Source organism: Nomascus leucogenys, chromosome 10 (genome assembly GCF_006542625.1).
Source record: "Nomascus leucogenys isolate Asia chromosome 10, Asia_NLE_v1, whole genome shotgun sequence".
Lineage (NCBI taxonomy): Eukaryota > Metazoa > Chordata > Mammalia > Primates > Hylobatidae > Nomascus > Nomascus leucogenys.
Window position 1 is genome coordinate 76,030,601 of NC_044390.1, and position 23,265 is coordinate 76,053,865.

Below are 23,265 nucleotides of genomic sequence, written 5' to 3' on the forward strand. Positions count from 1 at the left end.
AGATGGGGTTTGGCCATGTTGTCCAGGCTGGCGTTGAACCCCTGGGCTCAAGTGATCCTCCTGCCTTGGCCTCCAAAGTGGTGGGATTATAGGCATGAGCCACCATGCCTGGCTGAAACTGTGGAATTTATAGAGAAAAGGAATTTATTTATTACAGTTATAGAGTCTGAGAAGTCCAAGGTTGAGGGGCCACATCTGGCGAGAGCCCTCTCTCTGGCTGGTGGAGAGGTGGGGACTCTCTGCAGAGTCCCAGGGAAGCTCAGGGCATCACGTGGTGAGGGGGCTGATTGTGCTAACGTGCTAGCTCAGCTCTTTCCCTTGTCTTAGAAAGCCACCAGTTTCATTCCCAAGATGACCCATTAATCCATTAACCTAATAATCCATTAATTGATAAATGGATTAATCCATTTATGAGAGCAGCGCTCTTAGGATCCAATCACCTCTTAAAGGCGCCACCTCTCCAAACCACTACGTTAAGGACTAAGTCTCAACGTGAGTTTTGGCAGGGACATTTAAGCAATAGCAAGAACTAAACTTACCAAGCATATTCCTTTTTTGGGGGGCAATTTAACATCTCTCTTGTCTTTGGGCTGGCACCCTCTGAAATGACAAACAAGCTCCCAGATGTTTTTGAAAGCCTTAAATGAGCCTAGGAGACCGCTTAGCATCTTCATTCCTAATTATCAGCCTCAGCCTCTGAGGTTGAATTTTCACCTGTCTGGGTTTCTGTGAAAGGCCAGAGCCTAGGAAGCCTCTGCGTCTTGGCCCAGGAGTCCCGTGTGCTATGAAGAGGTCTCAGTTGGCTCCTGCCATGCCATGCCATTTCCATGAGGGTTGTTTCATGAAGCATCTGCCATGATGCTGGCCAGGCCTAGGCTAAGTAGGGTGAGAGGGCCGAGATTTAAGGTAGACATCCTTCCTAACAACAACAACAGTTATTATTATTATTATTGTTATTTTTAGATGGAGTCTCGCTCTGTCACCCAGGCTGGAGTGCAGTGGCACAATCTCAGCTCACTGCAGCCTTCGCCTCCCAGGTTCAAGCAATTCTCGGCCTCAGCCTCCAGAGTAGCTAGGATTACAGGCACCCACCAACCTGCCTGGCTAATTTTTGTATTTTTAGTAGAGATGGGGTTTCACCATCTTGGCCAGGCTGGTCGTAACTCCTGACCTCATGATCCACCCGCCTCGGCCACTGCTGGGATTACAGGTATGAGCCACCACGCCCAGCCAGTAATTATTATTATAGCTAAAACTTAATATATTCAGTCTGGGTACCATACTTTGTGCTAAACTCTTACAAAACATTGCTCATTTAATCCTTACCCATGCCTCACGAGGTAGCTATTATCCCATTTCATAGGTGAGAAGACTGAGGCAGAGAAAGGCAGCCTGGCCGGGTGCGGTGGCTCACACCTGTAATCCCAGCACTTTGGGAAGGTGAGGCGGGTAGATCACTTGAGGTCAGGAGTTCAACACAAGCCTGGCCAACATGGTGAAACCCTGTTTCTACTAAAAATAAAAAAATTAGTGGGGCGTGGTGGCAGGTGCCTGTAATCCCAGCTACTCTGGAGGCTGAGGCAGGAAAATCACTTGAACCTAGGAGGTGGAGGTTGCAGTGAGCCTAGATCATGCCACTGCACTCCAGCCTGGGCAACACAGTGAGGCTCTGTCAAAAAAAAAAAAAAAAAAAAGAAAGAAAAAGAAAGAAGAAAGCAAGAAAGAAAGAGGGAGGGAGGGAGGAAGAGAGAGAGAGAAGGAAGGAAGGAAGGAAGGAAGGAAGGAAGGAAGGAAGGAAGGAAGGAAGGAAGGAAGGAAAAGAAAAGAGAGAAAGGAAGGAAGGTAGCCTAAAGTCAATAGCTGGGATGTGATAGAATGGAGATTCTGGCTCAGAAATTATGTAATTCCAGTGCTTGACTTTCTTTCCCCGCCCCTGACGGAGTCTTGCTCTGTCGCCCAAGCTGGAGTGCAGTGGCATGATCTTGACTCATTGCAACCTCCGCCTCCTGGGTTCAAGCAATTGTCCTGCCTCAGCCTCATGAGTAGCTGAGATTACAGGCATGCACCACCATGGCTGGCTAATTTTTGTGTTTTTAGTAGAGATGGGGTTTCACCATGTTGGTCAGGCTGGTCTCAAACTCCTGACCTTGTGATCTGCCCACCTCGGCCTCCCAGGTGCTGGGATTACAGGCGTGAGCCACCGCACCAGGCCCAGTGCTTCACTTTCAACTACCACACAAGACTGAATCCAAATCGTGGAGGAAAGTGGGGGATGTTGGCGGATGGGGAATATGTAGCTATGAAGGGATCGGTTGGGCCTCTTCCTCAACTCTCTCTGCAAGCACACTGAAAAGGAACTAGCTCTCTCTTCCTCATAGCTACATTTGGGCCAAGATGAGAGGACTCTGACCAGGATCCCAGGGCAAGGGCACTTCCTGGTGCTTGGAGTAAGACCCAGCATTTAGTTTTTGACCAATGTGATTTCTTTACCCAACCTAAAATTCTGTAGGGCAGGGGCCCCCAACCGGCAGGGGCCCCCAACCCCCAGGCTGCCCTACAGCAGGACTCGTGCTGGGATGGGCATGACACCCAGGTCTGATCAATGAGAAGCAATGGTAAATCTGCCGGGGACTTCCTTTTTTAACCAAAATCAACAGACTCTTCTGAAAGAAAACCTTTTATGACTGCTCCTTTCCCATTCTACCTTCTTTGAAAATAAATATTATGTCCAGCACAGGGGCAGCCATTTTGTAACCATGAGGTTTCAAGCACAGGGTCAAATGGTCAACATGCAGAGGATGGTGAAAAGGAAAGGCAAAAAGAAGCTGGGTTCTTGATAACATTGTTGAGTGTTGAACCTTCTCTGATCTCTGCCTGTTTTTGGTTCTAATGGTTTAAGCCACTATTGACTGGGATTACTGTTCTTAGGTTGGTGCAAAAGTAATTGCATTTGGGAGGCCGAGGTGGGCGGATCACTTGAGGTCAGGAGTTTGAGACCAGCCTGACCAACATGGTGAAACCTTGTCTGTACTAAAAATACAAAAATTAGCCAAGCATCAAGGCGGGCACCTGTAATCCCAGCTACTCGGAGGATGACGTAGGAGAATCGCTTGAATCTGGGAGGCAGAGTTGCAGTGAGCCAAGACTTCATCTCAAAAAAAAAAAAAAAAAGTAATTGCAGTTTTTGCCATTGAAAATAATGGCAGGGGAGACTCTTGATCTCATCATTCAAGGCTTTCTGTTGCTTAATATTATATTAAAAACAATGAATTTCCATACTAATTTCAAAGTCGATTCCTAAGATACTGTTTCATCCCATTGTGAACACCACCAAGGTCAGTTATATGTTTTTCAGAATACTTGAAGTACGAGAAAGACAGAAATATATAGCTCTGGCTACATTAAATATCTTTGGCCACTTTCTGAGATCTTTCCTAACTCTGAGAGAAACATGACATTTCCATTAATGAAAATAGGAGCTTTTTGAATAGGATTGTTCAAAATTAGATACAAACGTCTTCAGCTAAAGGTCTCACGTATTCAGAAGTTTGGGTGCCTTTTGTGATAGCGCTTGTATCATTTGATAATACTGATTTTTTTTTTTGAAAAGGGCAGGCTATTTAGAAGGCAAAGAGTTTTTGTTTTGTTTTGTTTTGTTTTGTTTTTGAGATGGAGTCTTGCTCTGTCGCCCAGGCTGGAGTGCAGTGGCGCGATCTCGGCTCACTGCAAGCTCTGCCTCCTGGGTTCACGCCATTCTCCTGCCTCAGCCTCCCAAGTAGCTGGGACTACAGGCACCCGCCACCACCCCTGGCTAATTTTTTTTTGTATTTTTAGTAGAGACAGGGTTTCACCGTGTTAGCCAGGATGGGCTCAATCTCCTGACCTCGTGATCTGCCCGCCTCAGCCTCCCAAAGTGCTGGGATTACAGGCGTGAGCCACTGTGCCCGGCAAGAGTTTTTAACTTTCACTTTCTCAAGTAGAGAAAGCCCTCAACTATAAACCCCTTCACCCTAGTCTCTGGGAAATATTCCTGCCCACCAAGCAGTCTATCCCTACCCAGCCCCCAGCTCCACTGGGTTATTCTAGGGTGAGGGAGAGGACATGATCATCCAGCGGCGTCTGACCAGCCGGAAGGCAAAAGAGACAAGCAAAAGTTCTGTGTTACCCAGGACAGCTCAGCTGTCCGGAAATAATTAGAGCTACAGCCACATGTGGTTCAAGGAAATATGGTTGTCAGAGAGAGACAGAGATCTGCCAAGCCATCTCCTCTTCGACTGCCTGGGCCGAGGGGTCTGCAGCCCATATTTTAGAGACACAGCATTGTTTGCAGTTGATTTAGAACTTGAGCTGGAAGAAGTCCCCCATGATGACCTGCACACCATTAGAAGAAAGTGTTGTCTCCAACAGGCTCAGCCAAAATGTTGGCGGCCAACGGTGCGTCTTTCCCCACTCATTGGAAAGGAGATGATCACACTAAAGCATTGAGATGAATTCCGATGAACAAAGGTAGGCAGACTGTTAGGCTGGACTGTCACTAGGACATGATGACAGTGAATAAACTTAGGCTCTTGCAATGTCCATCACTGACATGTTTTAATAAGAGATGAACGCACAAATTGGCTTCCTTGCAATGTTTACTTCAAGCAGTAGATCTGTCTGCTCTGGCCTTTGATGGGATCTGCCAGCTTCCTCCCTCCTTGTCTATGTCCCCTGCCTTCACTATGGGGAAAAAAGGCTCCAGTAAACCAAATCCCAGGAGTGATGTCGCCTGCGGAGACCAACTCACAACCAACTGGCCTCCCTCCTCTTCCTTTGAAAACATATACATTTCACACACCTGAGTCCTCCCACCCCTCTCCACTCCACGGCAGCCTCCATGAATGGAACCCCAGGGGCTGCCTTTGTGTAATGACCAAGACGTCCCTGGACAGAGGAGCAGCTTCACATCAGGGAATCCTGGTCCCCTGATCTCCATGGGACAAGATGGTGGGTGTAGCATCCTTTTGGTTTCTCTGCCCATTCAGCTGTCTACCCATGCACAAAACCCAAAGCCCTGGATTTTGGATTTTGTACCTGCAACCTGAGTAAACTTTTTCCCCTCAAGAGTCATCATTCAGGCCAGGTGCAGGGGCTCACACCTGTAATCCCAGCACTGTGGGAGGCCGAGGCAGGTGGATCACTTGAGGTCAGGAGTTCGAGACCAGCCTGGCCAACATGGTGAAACCCTGTCTCTACTAAAAAGTACAGGTGGGCACCTGTAATCCCAGCTACTCAGGAGGCTGAGACAGGAGAATTGCTTGAACCCGGGAGGCAGAGTTGCAGTGAGCCGAGATCACGCCACTGCACTCCAGCCTGGGCGACAGAGCAAGAATCCGTCTCAAAAAAAAAAAAAAATCACCATTCAGCCTGACCAAGGAGGGGGCCAGGAAAGAAGCTGGAACTGTGGCCTTCACTGCTTCAGAAGGGGAGGCCCGTGCTCTAGCTTGAGCTTCATTCACTTTGGCCTCAGTCCTCAGTTCCCAGGGGGTAACAGCGTTCTGAGGTTGTCACCCGGTGCAAGTCTAGCTGTCCCCAGGGACACATCTGGATCTCTTGGTGCCAACAACGGCAACTCTAGAGGGGGCTGGGTGGGGGCACGTGGCTCCAGTTTGAATGCACCATGTCCATCTGCCAGAGAATCCACTGGTCAGGCTCTAGGGAGGCAAACCAGGGGGGCCCCTGCCAGGAAATAGCTGCTCGGACCACACCTAGATCACCTGCAATTTCAAAGAAGAAAGCCTGGGGCTGTGGGTGTGGGAGAAACCTACTGAACAGGTCTGATGGATGGACAGCAGGTGTCACATGGGCCTGAGCCTGGACGGTATCTACAGAGAGATATTTTGGTTGTTCACTGAGGGTTTGGCCGGGTGACTCTGGGTGGTGTCTGATTGGTTGCTGGCATTACCAGACCCTCCTAATATGGGGAGTTTTCCCATGTAGATCCACAGGTTATGAACAAAGCTTTCACCACATATCCAGAGAACCCCCTAGAGCAAATACCTCCCCATCCCTGGGTGGCCTCAATGAAGATGAGCAAACTGAGTCAAGACACAAAACCCTGTTGGTCCAGGTCATACTCTTGGGTGAGTTCTTGATGTCGGCAGTGACAATCAGTGCCCCAGTTGGGGCCCGCCAGCCCCCCGAGCTCTGCAGCCTCAAAGACCAGCTCAGTCCCCCATCGGTCACTATTCCTGAGAGCCAGAGTTCGACCTGGTAACACCTGCACCGTGCATTCCTCGGCCGACCATCTCCTGGCCCCACTCCCGGTGGCTGGACTCCTGCAGTCCTCGGCCTTTGGTCTCAATGGGCAAAAAGCAGGAGGCCAGGGCAGCCAGGAGGCAGCAGCCACTGTAAACTGCCAGAGTCAGGTACACAGAGGATTCCAGCATCACCTAGGGGAAGGAGACACGGGTCGGTGAAAGCATCCCTTCTGAAGCACAGACATCGCGAATCATCAAATAGTATTAGCAACATCAGGCCCTCTTGTGATATCTGGTTGCTAAAAAGAATCTGGTGATTCCCTCCTCTCCCCCTTTGTCCCTCTCTCTCCTTGTGACACGCCTGCCCCTCCTTTGCCTTCCTCCATGAGTAAAAGCTTCCTGAGGCCTCACCAGAAGCCAAGCAGATGCTGGTGTCATGCTTGTACAGCCTGCAGAATCGTGAGTCTAATAAATCTCTTTTCTTTATAAATTACCTGGTCTCAAGTATTTTTTTTTTTTTTTTTTTTGAGACGGAGTTTCGTTCTTGTTGCCCAGACTGGAGTGCAATGGTGAAATCTTGGCTCACCGCGACCTCCGCCTTCCGGGTTCAAGTGATTCTCCTCCCGAGTAGCTGGGATTACAGGCTCCCGCCACCACGCCCGGCTAATTTTGTATTTTTAGTAGAGACGGGGTTTCTCCATGTTGGTCAGGCTGGTCTCGAACTCCCGACCTCAGGTGATCCACCCACCCCGGCCTCTCAAAGTGCTGGGATTACAGGCATGAGCCAACGTGCCTGGCCAGGTATTCCTTTAAATCAACACAAAATGGACCAACACAGATGCCATGCCACAGCCTTATGAGCTAAGTACTTCATCCCCATTTTACAAAGGAGAAAACTGAGGCTCAAAGAGGATAAGCGGTTCCTACCCAAGTTCATACAGATAATAAGGATGGGGCTGGGACTTGAACTTGGGTCTGCTAAGCTTGAGTCTGGGCTCCTTATAACTCTTCTCTCCTCTGGAACAGTGCAGTGCCTGTGCCAACTTCCTAGCTTTTGGCACATGGCAAACCACATGGCAGAGCCGAGTCCCATTTTCTTTTCTTTTTTTCTTTTGAGATGGAGTCTCGCTCTGTCTCCAGGCTGGAGTGCAGTGGTGCAATCTTGGCTCACTGCAACCTCTGCCTCCCGGGTTCAAGCAATTTTTCTGCCTCAGCCTTTCGAGTAGCTGGGACTACAGGCGTGTGCCACCATGCCTGGCTAATTTTTTTGTATTTTTAATAGAGATGGAGTCTCACCATGTTGGCCAGGCTGGTCTTGAACTCCTGACCTCAAGTAATCCACCCACCTCGGCCTCCCAAAGTGCTGGGATTACAGCTGTGAGCCACCGTGCCCAGCCCATTTCTTCATTTGCCAAATGGGCATAGAGTGGTGTCACTTTCTAATGGGAAGAACCTGGAAGCACCTGGTACTGTGGAGGCACATGGTGAGCTCTCAACCAGTATCAGTTAGGAGTGCCACACAATGGCCAAAATCAAAGTAGAACAGAAACACTTGGCTACACACGTCTTTAAATTCCATTTCTCTGAAATATTCAGACTTGGCAAATCTACAGAAAGCAGATGGGTGGTTGCCAGGAGCCTAGGGGAAGTGGGCATTGAGGAGTGACTGCTTAGTGGATCCAGGGGTTTATTTTGGGGTGATGAGAATGTTTTAGAACTAGATAGAAGCAGTGGTTGCCCAACACTGTGAATGTGCTGAATGCCACTGAATTGTTCCCTTTAAGATGGTTAATTTTGTTATGTGACGTCTACCTCAATAAAAAAGTAATTCAAACAGAAATAAACATGGATTTTCAAAAAGCAAAAAGACTTACTAAGATCCCTAGATACAAATGCTTCATGACACACGAAGAGTTGCAAAATTCTGCAATGACGTCTAATTATCTAATTCAAAACGCAGGAACTGGCATATTTATTTGTTTTCCACTAAATTGTGTCGGCGTACTTGTTTTCTTTCCTTTTTTTTTTCTTTTTGAGACAGGGTCTCACTCTATTGCCCAGGCTGGAGTGTAGTGGCGCAATTTTGGCTCACTGCAACCTCTGCCTCCTGGGTTCAAGCGATTTTTGTGCCTCAGCCAGAATTACAGGCACCTGCCACCACACCTAGTTAATTTTTGTATTTTTAGTAGAGATGGGGGTTTCACCATGTTGGCCACGCTGGTCTTGAACTCCTGACCTGAAGTGATCCACCCGCCTCAGCCTCCTAAAGGGCTGGGATTACAGGCGTGAGACACAGCACCTGACCCTTCTTTCCTTTTTTAAAAAAAAATTTAAAAAAAAATTTTTGTTTTAATTTTAAAAACATTAAAAAAAAATTTTTTTTTGGCCGGGCACAGTGGCTCATGCCTGTAATCCCAGCACTTTGAAGGCCAAGGCAGGCAGATCACGAGGTCAAGAGATTGAGACCAGCCTGGCCAACGTGGTGAAACCTTGTCTCTACTAAAAATACAGAAATCAGCCGGGCGTGGTGGTGCACGCCTGTAATCCCAGCTACTCGGAAGGCTGAGGCAGGAGAATCGCTTGAACCTGGGGGGCGGAGGTTGCAGTGAGCTGAGATCGCACCACTGCACTCCAGCCTGGGTGACAGAGCGAGACTCCGTCCTCCCCTCCAAAAAATTCAACTTTTATCATAGATTAAGGGGTCCACTGCAGGTTTGTTACACAGGTATATTGCATGATGCTGAAGTTTGGGGTACAAATGACCCCATCCCCCAGGTAGTGAGCACAGTACCCAATAGGTGGAATTTTCAGCCCATGACTCCCACCCTTCCTCCCCAGTCTAGTGGTCCCCAGTGTCCATTACTCCTATTTGTATGTCTATGTGTATTCAATGTCTAGCTCCCAGAGAACATGCAGTATTTGGTTTTCTATTCTTGCATTAATTCGCTCACAATTGCCCGCTTGTTTTCATCCAAATTGTTTTTAAGCAAAACATATGGCAGCCCAAGGATTTTCTTCACAGGGAAGACCTGGGTTTGACTCCTGGATTGTCTACTTTCCAGCTGCATGACCTTGGGCATGTCATTTTAGCCCCTGAGCCTCTGTTTTCTCGTCTGCAGGCAATATTTCTTCTGTCCTCGGGTGTGTTGGTATGACAAAATGAGCGAATGCACCCCGAGGGCTCTGGGGACAGTTGGCATGTAGTAACTGTTTGCCGTGCATGGGGTTTTGTCACCCCCCACCCCTCTGTATTTGGGGGCGGCACCTACCTGGGCGATGAATGGAGTGATGAGAGCACCCACTCTTGCCATGCCGCTGCAGGTGCCCAAGCCGAGTGCCCGTGTTGCCGTGGGGTAGACCTGAAACACAGCGGCCGGATATGGGCTTGGGGACATGCAGGTTCCTCCCACTGCTCCAGCTCCAGGCTGATAGGACCGACCCCAGGGGCAGGCCAGAAGTCAGGGCAAATCCCTCCAGTGTTGGTGACGCCCTTAAGGGACAGGGATCCTCACCCCAAAGGGCATGGGAGGCTCAACTCAGAACTAGGGCAAGACGCTGAGCTGTGGGTGGGAACCCAGTAAAGGGATCCACTCTGTCCTGGGGGGCTCCCCACAGACTCCTCCACCAGGAACTGCCACAAGTTCAGAACTCAGGGGTTGCTCTCCACCTTCTTCTCATGAGTTCACCTTGAAGCCTGGGTCACAGGTTTTCAATGGATTTCATAAAGAGAGAGATGGAAATGTTTACAGTCTCTCAGTTTGTACCCTGTAGGGGCCACGTGCTTCATTCTTCCCTCGGCAAAGTGAGAAGGGATTGTGCATCTTCCAGGCCAAGGTAATTAAGAAGGGTGCGTTTTCTCCTCTCCCTTCCCATGTCTGCTGGCTGGGAGGAGGACTCCATGGCCCTAAGCCAGGGCTTCTCAGCCTGGGCACTATGGATGTTTTGGGATGGCTCATTCTCTGTCATGGCAGGGGTGTGGGGGTAGTTGCTGTGCATTGTAGGATGTTTAGCAGCATCCCTGGCCTCTACCCACGAGATTCCAGTAGCACTTCTGCCTCCCCCTGCCACATTATGACAATCCAAAATATTCCCAGGCATTGCCAAATGTCCCCTGGGGCAAGATCCCTGGACGAGAAAGGCACACGATGCGAGGAGCCTGGGTCCCCAAATCACTGGAAGAGGAAAGTTGTCCCCCAACCTAGAACACCCATATTGGACTCTTTTATTTTATAGTATTTTATTTACTTATTTATTTGAGACAGGGTCTCACTTTGTCATTCAGGCTGGAGTGCAGTGGCACAATCAAGGCTCACTGCAGCCTCGACCTCCCCAGGCTCAGGTGATCCTCCCACCTCAGCCCCACCCCAAGTAGCTGGGACAACAGGCATGTGCCACCACTCCCAGCTAATTTTTGTATGTTTTTTAGGGATGAGGTTTCACCATGTTAGCCAGGTTGGTCTTGAACTCCTGAGCTCAAGCGATCCACCTGCCTCGGCCTCCCAAAGTGCTGGGTTTACAGGCATGAAGCACTGTGCCTGGCCTGGGCTCTTTTATAAGTGAGAAGCTGCTCTTGTGTCAAAACACTCCACTTTGGGGGTTCTCTGTTACATTAGCTAGCATGTTTTAACAAATGCAATGCTCAGTGTAGAAAGCTTGCAAAGAATAAAAACATAAAGAGGAAAATGTAAAACTCATTCAGGAGCTCAACACTCAAGATTTGTCACATTTTTATGTATACTCCTCTAGCTTTTTCTGGATTATATATAGCACATATATCTTCATTCACTTACTTATTCAGCACATACTTTTTCAGTGCATACCATATGCATTTATACATGATATTTCAATTCACTCAATTACATAAACAATATAGAAATATATTCTCCTTGTAAAAAATCAAAATTCTAAAACCTAAATTCTCTCTTGATCTACTCCCACTGCCAGGAAAATTCTCCTCATAGGGCCCTACCATTAGGGATATCTTTGGTATGTATCTTCCCAGATATGTTCAAAAATATACATATGGAAAATAGATAGTATTTTAAAAATACATAAATGGTATCATATCATACATATTATTCTGCAATGTGCCTTTTCCATTCAGTAGTATGTATATCTTAAATCCTATACACATCAATACATAAACATCCACCCCATTCTTTTTTTTTTTTTTTTTTTTTGAGATAAGGTCTTGCTCCATTGCCCAGCCTGGAGTACAATGGCGTGATCACGGCTCAAGGCAGCCTTCAACTCCTGGGCTTAAGTGATCCTCTCACCTCAGCCTTCTGAGTAGCTGGAACTACATGTGTGTGCCACCACAGCCTGGCTAATTTTTATTTTTTATTTTTTAGAGAGAGGGTCTTGCTATGTTGCTCAGGCTGGTCTCAAACTTCCAGGCTCAAGTGATCCTCCCGCCTCGGCCCCCCAGACTGTTGGGATTACAGGCGTGAGCCACTGTGCCCACCACCTCATTCTTTTTAATGGTTTCTGGAAGCAGAGCATCCCCCACAGCCACTCTCCCCCCACCGCCTGTTCCCCAGCAGCTCCCAGACACCCCTCCTACCTCAGGTGTGTAAACATATGCCGCTTGAAAGCCTCCAGAAATAAACGCTCTTGCAATGAAGAGTAACAGAGTGAGCACATTTCTAGGAGGAGGATAAAGGCAGATGATGGCATTTTTTGACTGTCTGCTTGTTTCAGCGTAGTCCTATCTTCCCAGGCAGTATCAAAGCCCTAGCAATTGGCAAAGGTTACCCCTCCCCGACGCTCACTGATACAGACATGCGGGCACACATATTTCAGTATCATCTTGTTGACAGTCCTGCTTTTATAAGTTTGTCATTCTTTAAAGTACCAGGCTGAGAGATGGGAAACACCTGTGGTACCCAGGATGGGCACAAGATTAGGGAGAAGTGATATAAATAGTGGAAAGCTCAGATAGGAACTTGGCTGGGGGTGGAGCAGGAATTGAGCCAGGGGCCAGCTGAGCTGGGGGAAGTAAACCACTATTCAGTATTCTTAGGATAATTCTGTCCCATTGTTCCCATAAATGTCCCAGAACACTAACATTTCAGGGTCAAAGCTGCATCTCCCAACCTTCCTCAGACCAGGAGGTGGCCCACAGATTCCTCACTAGGTGTGGTCTGGGGTCTCCCAGAGATTAATAGAGGCATAAGCCATTTCTATATTTTGAGGCTCTTGGCAAATGGAAAAATGGAGAAATGTTAAAACGGGATTACAAAACAGGGTCTGTTTGAAATATTTCCATTGAACAAGTTAACAGTTTTAACATATACATAAATAGCTACATTTATGATCTCATTGGGAGATGATATCAAAAGTCTAAATTTGGCATCATTAGAGCAAAACTGGGGCCAAAGTTCTCCCCTGACTACAACCCCCATCAGAGGCCCCCTCCCTAGGCCTGATCTTTTATCCAGTTGTGAGGCAGCCATGAGCCTCAGTCCTAATGAGCACCTACACCTTTACCTGTATCTGCACCCACTCCTGGGCCTGCACTGACACCTGTACCCCCACTTGTACCCACACTTGGGCCAATACCTGCACCTGGGCCGGCACCCACACCCTACACCCACACTTGGGCCTACACTCACACCTGGGTCTGTACCCCCACTTGCACCCACACCTGCACCCATACTTGGGCCAATACCCACACCTGGGCCTCACCCACACTTGTACCTACACTTGGGCTTACACCCACACCTGAGCCTCACCCACGCCTGTACCTACACTTGAGCTTACACCCACATCTGGGCATGTACCCCATCTGCACCCACACTTGGGCCAATACCCACACCTGGGCCTGTACCCACACCTGCACCCACACCTGGGCCTGCACCTATACCTGTACCCACACCTGGGCCTACACCCACACCTGGGCCTGCACCTAACCTGCACCCCCCCCCCCCCCCCCCCCCCCCCCCCCCACACCTGGGCCTGCACCTATACCTGCACCCACACTTGGGCCAATACCCACACCTGTGCCCACACTTGGGTCTATACACACACCTGGGTCTGCACCCATACCTGGGCATACACCAACACCTGCACTCACACCTGTACCTGTACCCATATTCACAGCTACACCCACACTTGGGCCTGCACCTCCACCTGGGCTTACACTAACACCTGGCCCACACCTCTACCTGGGCCTGCACCCACACCTGCACCCACACCTCCACCTGTGCTCATACCCATAACTAGGCCTGCAGATCACCTACCTTCCAACACAGATAAACAGCAGGAGGCTGCAGAAGGAGAAGATGACAAAGCACAGGGCCATGGTCTTCTTGCGCCCCAGGCGGTCAATAATCCACAGAGTCACAAGGACACCTGGAAGGGGAGTGGGGAGAGATAGGCAGCTTCTGATGTGATTCCCAATGCCCTCCACCCTAGTAGCACAGCCTGTATCATCCCCTCCCCTGGAGGGTGGACTAGACTTAGTGACTCACTTCTAATGACTAGAAGACAGCAAAAGTGATAAGGTGTCACTTTTGAGGTCAGGTGATAAAAGACTGTAACTTCTGTCCTGGTGTTCTCTTTCCCTGGTCCTTCTCATGTATTTGCTTTGATGGAGAAGGCCACCTGGCAAGGAATTGAAGGTAGCCTCTGGCCAACAGCCAGCAAGGAACTGAGGCCCTCAGTGCTAAAACCTTCAAGGAATGCAATCTTGCCAGCAACCACGTGAGTAAGCATGGCGGTGGATCCTGCCCCAGCTGAGCTTTCAGATGAGACTACAGACCCTGGGCCAATGCCTTGATTGCAGCCACATGAAATATGCTGAAGTAGAACACCCAGAGAAGCCACAGCAACTGTGAGATCATAAGTGTGCATTGTTTTAAGCCACTACATTTTCGGGATGATTTGTTACCTGGCAATAGACAACTAACCCAGGCACCAGCAGGAGCCTGAATGGTGGCATTCACTGAATCCAGGGAACAGAATGGGTGGGTTCTAATGCCTCATTTTGCCTTTAACTTGCCATGTGGTCTTGGGCTAGTCCCTTACCTCCTCTGAGCCTCATTTTCTTCTTCTATAAAATGAGCCTAAAAAATAACACACTCTACCTCAGTAGAGGCAGTATAGCACAGTGCTTATTAGTAATAATAATAACTGAATTTGAGCTAAGCATTTTTACATCTTTTTTTTTTTTTGACAGAGCCTCGCTCTATCACCCAGGCTGGGGCACAGTGGTGTGTGTGATATCGGCTTATTGCAATTTTTGCCTCCTGGGTTCAAGCGATTCCTGTGCCTCAGCCTCCTGAGTAGCTGGGACTACAGGTGCATGCCATCATGCCCAGCTAATTTTTGTAGTTTTAGTAGAGATGGAGTTTCATCATTTGGCCAGGCTGCTCTCGAACTCCTGACCTCAGGTGATCTGCCCGCCTTGGCCTCCCAAAGCACCAGGATTACAGGCGTGAGCCACCACGCCCAGCTCCATTTTTACATCCATAATCTTGTTTAGTCATCAAAACGATCCTCTAAAATAAATGCTATTAATTTATCGAATAGCATTTTTCCACAGTTATTCAGTCAATGAGCACCTACTGTGTGTCAGGAACTGTTCCAGGAAGTTGGGGCACATTAGTGAACAAAACCAAATAAAACAATACACACAGTAAATAAAGAAGAATCTGAGTTTCGGAGAGATAAAATCACAGAAATCGTGACTGCTTCCAGTTACAGAAATGTCACATAATGTGACTTTTCTAAAGTCACAGAAATGGAGATTGCAAATGTTAAGTTTAACTTCTGAGCCTTCATTCTTACCTACTAAGCTATGTGGGGAAAGGGTTTTAGAGGAAAGACACAGTGTAGTATGGGACTGAAGACTCTGAATTCTAGGGTGGGAGCACAGGTCTTAGCCCTGCCTGCTGTGGGGTACTCAGTATTGCAGTTGGGTTTTCCCAGAAGCAAACCCTGAGACAAGGATGCAAGTGCAAGGCATCGACTTGGGAGGTAATCCAAGAAAGGACCAGCAGGAGAGTGGGGAAGTAATTTGGGAAGGGAAAGCAACTAACAAAAGGTGGGTATCAAGCAGTTGCCCACTACTGTGGGCAACTGGAGCTGAATTCCACTGGGGGACTCAAAAGCCAGCATAGAACATGCGCCTTGGAGTTTTCCTGCTGATGGGCAAGGATGCTGGGGTATTTGTCCTCCACATCCCACAGTATTGTTTAAAGGCTGCTCCCAGGTGCTAACTCCTTGGCACTTCCAGCTACCTTGCTTGCTTTTAGATACAGACACGTCTCATTCCTTCGGAGATAGTCTTCAGGCACAGAATCCTGGCAGTTGCAAGTTGCAGGAACAGTTTCTGCTACACTGGGCAAATTATGTCACCACTCTGAGCCTCAGTTTCTTCAGTTGTAAAATGGGAATAACTAAACGACTTCGCAAGATTAAATAAGATTGTATCTGTAAGACATTTAACACAGGCCTTGGCATACAGTAGGCGCTCAATAAGTACTAGATGTTATTGTAGTTGTAATAATTATTCCTCTTAAAAGAAAAAAAGATAGATCACCTTTGCATCACGTGCAGGTTTGGATTTTTGACACTCTACTCTTCCTTTCCAGTGTGCCTGGTGTTGGAGGATGATTCTCCATGGGTTTCTCATATTTCTACACATCTTATGAGCAGAGGGACCAGCTGCCCTTTTGGTCCAGGCTACCACGTCAGAGTTGTTTGTATAGCAAACAACCTCGGAAGATAGAGATACTGTTTCCCTCTGGAGCAAAGGGCAGGTTGGCTTATTGTCCAATATAATAAAGATGATGTCTCCCTTAGGGAGGTTTCTGGCAGGCCATTATAAAATATTTGGGTTCCCTAAGCTTGGGGTTCCCCAGCTATATTGCAAATCCATTGCACGTGTAGCCTCCACGTGGGTCCTTCCTCATCATCCCCGTGGGACTTGGGGGCAAGGGAAACAGTCACCAAGGTACTACTCAAGCTGCTTGCTATAATAGTCTTTTGTCTCTGACCCAGGAGTCTCATGTCTTCCACCAGCAGGCATGAAACTGGGCAGCTTAACTTGACAGCCTTCAAGTAGGGTAACATCTCAGCCCCTTCACAGTTCTTGACAACTTATAGTTAAGGATTGAAAAACAAAGTCCCTCACTGACTAAAAATGGGATTTGCTTCCAGGTAGGGCAGACAGAGCCACCGGCTGAACAACTGCCATATTCCCAGGCTTGCCTGACACAGCTTCGCCTTGCACAGGTCCCTCACCTGGAAACTCAGAGAGGGTGGTCCACAGCAAGTCCATGTAATCCTCCTCACTCAGGTACTCGCAAGCCAGGCTGCATTTTGCCTCTACGGCCTTCTTCCGACTGGAGACTGGGGTTGGGAGAGAGAAAGAGAGGGGGAGTCATATACAGAGTCTTGAATCACGCCTTCCTGCTCCCCATACCTCCTTCCCTGGGATGATTCAGTTTAGATGCCATAGAAAGAGCCCAGACTCAGAGACAGACAGATTCAGGTTTGAACATCAAGCAGCAGTGCTCCAGCTTCATCTCTCTAAGTGTGAGCTTCCTCATAAAACTGGGGCAAATAAAAGCACCATGCAAAGGGATTGAGAGACTGAAAGTGGGCTATGCGTATGAATGTGCTTAGTCCAGAATTGGCACGTAGTAGGCACTTTAGTGGCAGACAGACTCTAGGGTGGCCCCATGATCCCCACTTCCTGGTAGTCATATTCTTGTGTAATCCCCTCCCCTTGATTGTGTAGGTGGGGCCTGTGACTTGCTTCTAGCCAATAGAGTACAGCAAAGGTGACAGGATGTATGTGATTGCATTACACAAGACTGAAATGCCCATCGTGCAGGACTGTCTCTTATGCTTTTCCTTGATGACTGTGAAGGAGCAAGTGGCCATGTGGGTGGCCTATGTGGTGGCAAGGAGCGGAGGGCAGCCTCAGTTGACAGCCAGCAAGAATCTGAAGCTCTCAGTCCTACAACTACAAGGAATTGAATGCTACTAACAACCAACAAAGGTGGGGTGGTGGGTCCTTCCACAGTTGAGCTTCCAGATGAGAACCCAGACCTCCAGTCCTGGCTGATGCCTTGATTGCAGCCTGGCAAAGGACCCTGCTAAGTTGTGTCCAGACTCCTGACCTACAGAAGCTATGAGATGATAAGTGTGTGCTGTCTCAGGCCACTAAGAAACAACATACGTTTATCATGTCATAGTTTCTGTACAGGAGTTTGTGGTAATTCTGTTATGAAGCAATAGGTAACTAATACATGGTTATCACCTGTTCCTGTCCCTTACCATCTACCCCAACCTTTTTATTGAAAGCAAATTGGAGTGGAACCCAATGGCGAAAGAGGTGATGGAAACAAGATCTCATCCCTGTTCCAGGCAGAGTTAATAAAGAAGGATGAATGCTACATTGCTCCCTTCCTGACCTTGCTTTACTCTCAAACTATGGGACTAATCTCCTAAAGATAGAGGTGAAATGGTCTGAAATATGTCCCTCCAAAATTCATGTTGAAACCTAATCTCCATTGTGTTGGTATTAAGAGGTAGGGACTTTGGGGAAGTGATTAAGTCATGAAGGCTCTTCCGTCATGAATGGGATTAGTGTCTTCATTAAAGAGGTTGAAGGGAGCTCCCCAGCCCTTATGCCATCTGAGGACACAGTGTTTGCCCCTTTTATCATGTGAGGATGCCACAAGAAGATGCTGTCTATAAAGCAGAGAGCTCTCCTCAGACACTGAATCTACTGGCGCCTTGATCTTAGACTTCCCAGCTCCCAGGACGGACAGAAATAAATTTCTGTTGTTTCTAAGTTACCCAGTCTAAGATATTTTGTTATAGCAGTCCAAATTGATTCACACACCTTATCTGAACCAGCCATTTAACAGGCAAGACTCAGAGAGGGTGAGTGTCCCCCAAAGTTGCTCCACCTACACTTTCCCCATCTCAGTTGTGGCATCTCCATCCTTCCAGTTGCTCAGGCAGAAAGCCCTGGAGGCATCCTTGACTCTTCTCTTTTATTATACCCTATGGCCAACCCATCAGCTGTTCAACCTTCAAAATATATTAGAATAGGATTGGCCACATCTCATCACTGCAGAGACAGAGCAGGGACCCTGTCTCAGGAGGCTTCTGCCCACTGCCCCCAAACATGGAAATAAAGGATTCTCTTGAGTCCCTTCAAGAGAAATACCAGGCACCTAGCTAGCCTTGAGAAGTAACTGAAGAACTTAATAAACAGGAAGGTAAAAATACCTTAAAATAATAGCCACCCAAGGAGGTTAGAGCCACAGGATGTTTGGCTCCCTATAGAAACTAAAGATAACATCTTAACATATGTCCCTGAGTTGGTTTCAGAAACCCAGAATCCACCAGATGGAAAATGCTGACCACCATTGAGTAGACCTCAGATAAGCGAGAACTGAGGACCCAACTCTGACCACTGCCCTTGATTATAAATCTTTTCCTAAGGGGCCTAGAGAGAGTCATGCCCACAGGCCAAATCTTAACACTCCTTCCTGCTGACCTCAAGTTTTTGAAAAAGCCTCCCTTTTTTTTTCTTTACCAATTATGAATCAAAGAATCTCTAAATCCACCTGTAAGGCCCCCTGATCTTCAAGATATCCCAATTTCAGGGTCCAAACCAAGGTATAGTTTCCATGGATTGACCTATGATTTTGCCTATAACTTCTACTTTCCTAAAATGTACCCCTGCCTTTAAAAACCCTTGCTTGTAAGCCATCCAGGAGGTCGGATCTTCAGTGTAAACTGTCTATTTCTCCTTGCTTGGCACCCTGCAAATAAACGCCCTCCTTTCTCTCACTGCAAACTTCAGTGTAGTTGTTTGGCTTTACCATGCTGGGTGAGGTTCGGTTCAGTAATACTGCTGCCATCTTGGTCTGAGCCATCGTCAACCATCCTCTCTCATCTGGATTACCAAAATAACCTTCCAACTAGTCTACCTGCTTCTACGCTTGTACTCACTTTCCCCCCTGACCTCTCCACCCAGCCATGGTCTATTTCCAACATGTCAGTCAAAGGGATCCTTTTTAAACCTAGGTCAAATCACTGTCATTCCTCTGCTTAAAACTCAGCAATGACCTCCCATGACACACAGAGTAAAAGCCGAAGTCCTTCAAAAATCTCTAAGGCCCTATATTATCTGGCACTCAACACAACCTTGATACCATCTTCTACTTCTTCCTCTGTTGCTCCACTCACTCTACTCCAGCACACTGGTTTCCTTTCTGTTCCTTCAGCAAGTAAGGCATGAGCCTGCCTTAGGACCTTTGCACTGGCTGCTCTCTCTTCCTGGATTGCCCTTTATCTCTCCCCATGATAAATTTCCTCACTTCCTTCAAGTCTTTCTTTGAATTTCACCTTCTCATTGAGGCCACCCTGACCATCCTATTTAAAACTTAACTCTAACCACTGCCCCTTTCTCTGCCCTACATTCCTGACCTTTTTTTTTTTTTGAGACAGGGTCTCACTTTGTCATCGAGGCTGGAAGGCTGGAGTGCAGTGGCACAATCACTGCTCACTGCAGCCTTGAACTCTTGGGCTCAAGCAATCTTCCTACCTTAGCCTCCCAAATAGCTGGGACCACAGGCACACACCACCAGGCCCAGCTAATTATTGTATTCTTTGTAGAGATGGGGATTTGCCACATTGCCCAGGTTGGTCTCGAACTCCTAGTCTCAAGAAATCGTCCCTCCTTGGCCTCCCAATTGCTGGTATTACAGGTGTGAGTCACCACACCTGAGCTTGTTGCCATCTTTATGTTCATGAGTACCCAATGTTTAGCTCCCACTTCTAAGTAAGAACATGTCATATTTGGTTTTCTGTTCTTGTGTTAATTTGCTTAGGGTAATGGCCTCCAGCTGCCTCCATGCTGCTGCAAAGGACATTATTTTGTTCTTTTTTTTATGGCTGTGTAGTGTTTCATGGTGTACAGGTACCATATTTTCTTAATCCAATCCATAAAAATATGGAATGCTTCACGAATTTGCATGCAATCCTTGTGCAGGGTCCATGCTAATTTTCTCTGTATTGTTCTAATTTTAGTATATGTGCTGCTGAAGTAAGCATATGTGAAAGACTTTGAAATGGGCAAAAATGTCTTGTAGTTGTACCTTTATAGGTTGTCTTCATCTGTCATTGTCTTTGAGCTATGTTGTAGAAAAATGATACTAACGTAAATGATTCTAGTATTAATACATAAAAATGCAAATAGTGCCTGGTGGTGATGCAATTGACTGCCCTATACATATTGACCAGTTTTGCCTCTAATTGTAAATTCATTTCAGCATCTCTGATTGCCTGTATACGTGTTTGCTTTGACTTCTCCTTTGAACCAGTTGTACCCTCTTATTTGTGTTAGTAGACAATTCTCTTTGGGTCTCTGACATTTCTGCATGTTCTGAGTAGACGCACTGATTACCTTTGCTCTGGACTACATTTTCAAGGATATTTGATTAGCAAACAGCCTTGGAAGAAAGAGAATGTCTCCCCTTGGCTCAAACAGTAGTTTGCTTATGGCTTTCGACGATATAACGTCTCTCTCCAGAGCAAAGGACAGGCATGCTTACTGTCTAGTATAAAAGATTGGGGTTCCCTAAGCTCAGGGATCTTCTCTTGTTACACAACTCAATACTTTTGTTGGTATTGCCTGCCTCTCTTCATGTTACCCTGGGGGATTGGGGGCTTGAGGAACTGGTGTAAGAAAATGCCGATACTCTGGCTACTGCAATTGCTATGAGTAATATGGTCTTTTGTCTCTGACCCAGGAGTGTTGTGTCTTCTGCTAGCACCTGTGGGAACTGTGAAAGGCTAACTTGTCAGCTTGCAAATAGGTCAAACTCAGACTTTAAGTAATTCTTAACTGATTCATTTATTAATTAATGAGTTAATTGAAATCTGTCGTGTATTAATTTTATATTTGTATGAGAGGCATGATTTTACCTTTTGTTTAAAATTTTTCCTTTAACTCATCTATCACCTTGTAATATACTATGTAATTTCTCATTATGTTATTGTCTCCCCTTCCCCCCAAATATAAGCCCATAGGGCAGAAATATTTGTCTTTTGTAATTAGAATTCACTGACGTATTCTAATGACAAAGACTCTCTCTCTTTTTTTTTTTTTTTTGAGAGAGGCTCTCACTCTGTTGCCCAGGCTGGAGCAGGATTGTGCAGTGGCGCAATCTTCGCTCACTGCAACCCTCCACACCTGCAGGCTGAAGTGATCCTCCCACTTCAGCCTCCTGAGTAGCTGGTACCACAGGCACACCATGTCAGGCTACTTTTTTGTATTTTTTATAGAGACAGGGTCTTACCATGTTGCCCAGGCTGGTCTTGAACTCCTGAGCTCAAGTGATTCACCCGCCTCAGCCTCCCAAAGTGCTGGGATTAAAGGCATGAGCCACCATGCTCAGCTGACAAAAACCTTTCTTTTTTTTTTTTGGAGAGAGAGTCTCACACCATCTCCCAGGTTGGAGAGCAGTGGTGCTATCTCGGCTCACTGCAACCTCTGCCTCCTGGGTTCAAGCAATTCTCCTGCCTCGGCCTCCTGAGTAGCTGGGATTACAGGCACATGCCACCGTGCCTGGCTACTTTTTGCATTTTAGTAGAGATGGGTTTCACCATTTTGGCCAGGCTGGTTTCAAACTCCTGACCTCAAGTGGTGCACCTGCCTCGGCCTCCCAAAGTGCTGGGATTACAGGTGTGAGCCACCACGTGCAGCCAACCCCCACGCCCCCCTCCACCCCCACCATTTTAACCAAACTTTTGTCAGGCTCCTCTGAGTCCTTTTAAAAATTCATCCTCACCCTTGGGATCTGTCTAGTTTTGACAAGATACTGCTGAATCAGTCTAGCGAAAATGCACACCTTTTATATTTTTGATCCAATTCCTCACCCCCCACCCTTGATATCTCATCACCCTGGCCTGTGATGGGGTTCAGGACATGCCAACCCCCAAATATGGTACCTTGGCATTTTGAATATTTTAAGACAAAATAATTGGAGAAACAGCATGTGGAGAAGGGGCCTCTGACCTTCCTTTGCCCCTCACCCCTGAAGCAGGTCATAAAACCCAGATGGATTTTCTGATTTTTTTTTTTTTTTTTTTTGAGACAGAGTCTCACTCTGTCACCCAGGCTGGAGTGCAGTGGTGCAATCTCGTCTCACAGCAAGCTCCACTTCTCAGGCTCAAGCGATCCTCCCAGTTCAGCCTCACAAGTAACTGGGACCACAGATGCACGCCACCACGCTCGGCTCAGTTTCTGTAGTTTTGATAGAGACAGGGTTTCAACATATTGCCGAGGCTGGTCTCGAACTCCCGAGTTTGAGCAATCTGCCCGCCTCAGCCTCTCAGAGTGCTGGGATTACAGGCATTAGCCACCGTGCCTGGCAATTTTATGACTTTATTTTGAAGCAGATCATAAAACCCTCAGGTGAGAGGTGCCCTGCCTATACCCAGAGAAAAAGAACATCCTTATCTCCAAAGACACAGGGACAGAAAAGAATCTGAACAGGCCTTGCTGACTTTCCCCCAGTTTGTTACCACTAAGTCACTCTTCGTCCTGTCATATTTCTTTACGACTCTCCACTGTTCATCAAATCTAGCACAAAAATACTCAGGCTTAAGCATTTCTCCAGATCTTCCTTTCCTTATGAAAGCTCGTATGCCATATCAAACTTAGATGAAATACGTTCATATGCTTTTCTTAATCTGTCTTTTGTTATAGGGGCCTCAGTCATAAAACCAGGATGAATAGAAGGAAAGATATGCTTCCTCCCCTATACTTGCCTTCAGCAATAGTCCTTTTTAAATATTTATTTATTTATTTATTTATTTATTTATAGTTTTAGAGACAGGGCCTCGCTCTGTTGCCCAGGCTGGAATGCAATGGTGTGATCACAGCTCACTGCAGCTTTGACTTCCCCAGGCCCAGACGATCCTCCTGCCTCAGCCTCCTGAGTAGCTGGGACCACAGGCATGCGAATTTTTTCTACATTTTGTAGAAATG

General features: G+C 47.3%; 1 protein-coding gene and 1 non-coding gene across 2 annotated transcripts in view; both read right to left on the minus strand.

Annotated features, from left to right (window-relative positions):
• Positions 1-4,571: 4,571 nt before the first annotated feature.
• Positions 4,572-23,265, minus strand: part of SVOP (SV2 related protein) — a 99,626-nt gene continuing 80,932 nt past the window's right edge. Inside the window, exons 12-16 of the mRNA XM_030821328.1 lie at positions 16,488-16,595; positions 13,481-13,592; positions 11,803-11,884; positions 9,509-9,598; positions 4,572-6,431 (exon numbers count right to left, since the gene is read on the minus strand). Of these exons, the coding sequence (XP_030677188.1) occupies positions 6,225-6,431; positions 9,509-9,598; positions 11,803-11,884; positions 13,481-13,592; positions 16,488-16,595 (599 nt within the window). The 3' untranslated portion in view covers positions 4,572-6,224. The remainder of the gene's footprint in view (positions 6,432-9,508; positions 9,599-11,802; positions 11,885-13,480; positions 13,593-16,487; positions 16,596-23,265) is intronic.
• On the minus strand, positions 20,218-20,324 carry LOC115837199. The gene has a single exon (XR_004032216.1). It is a non-coding gene; the product is annotated as a U6 spliceosomal RNA (small nuclear RNA).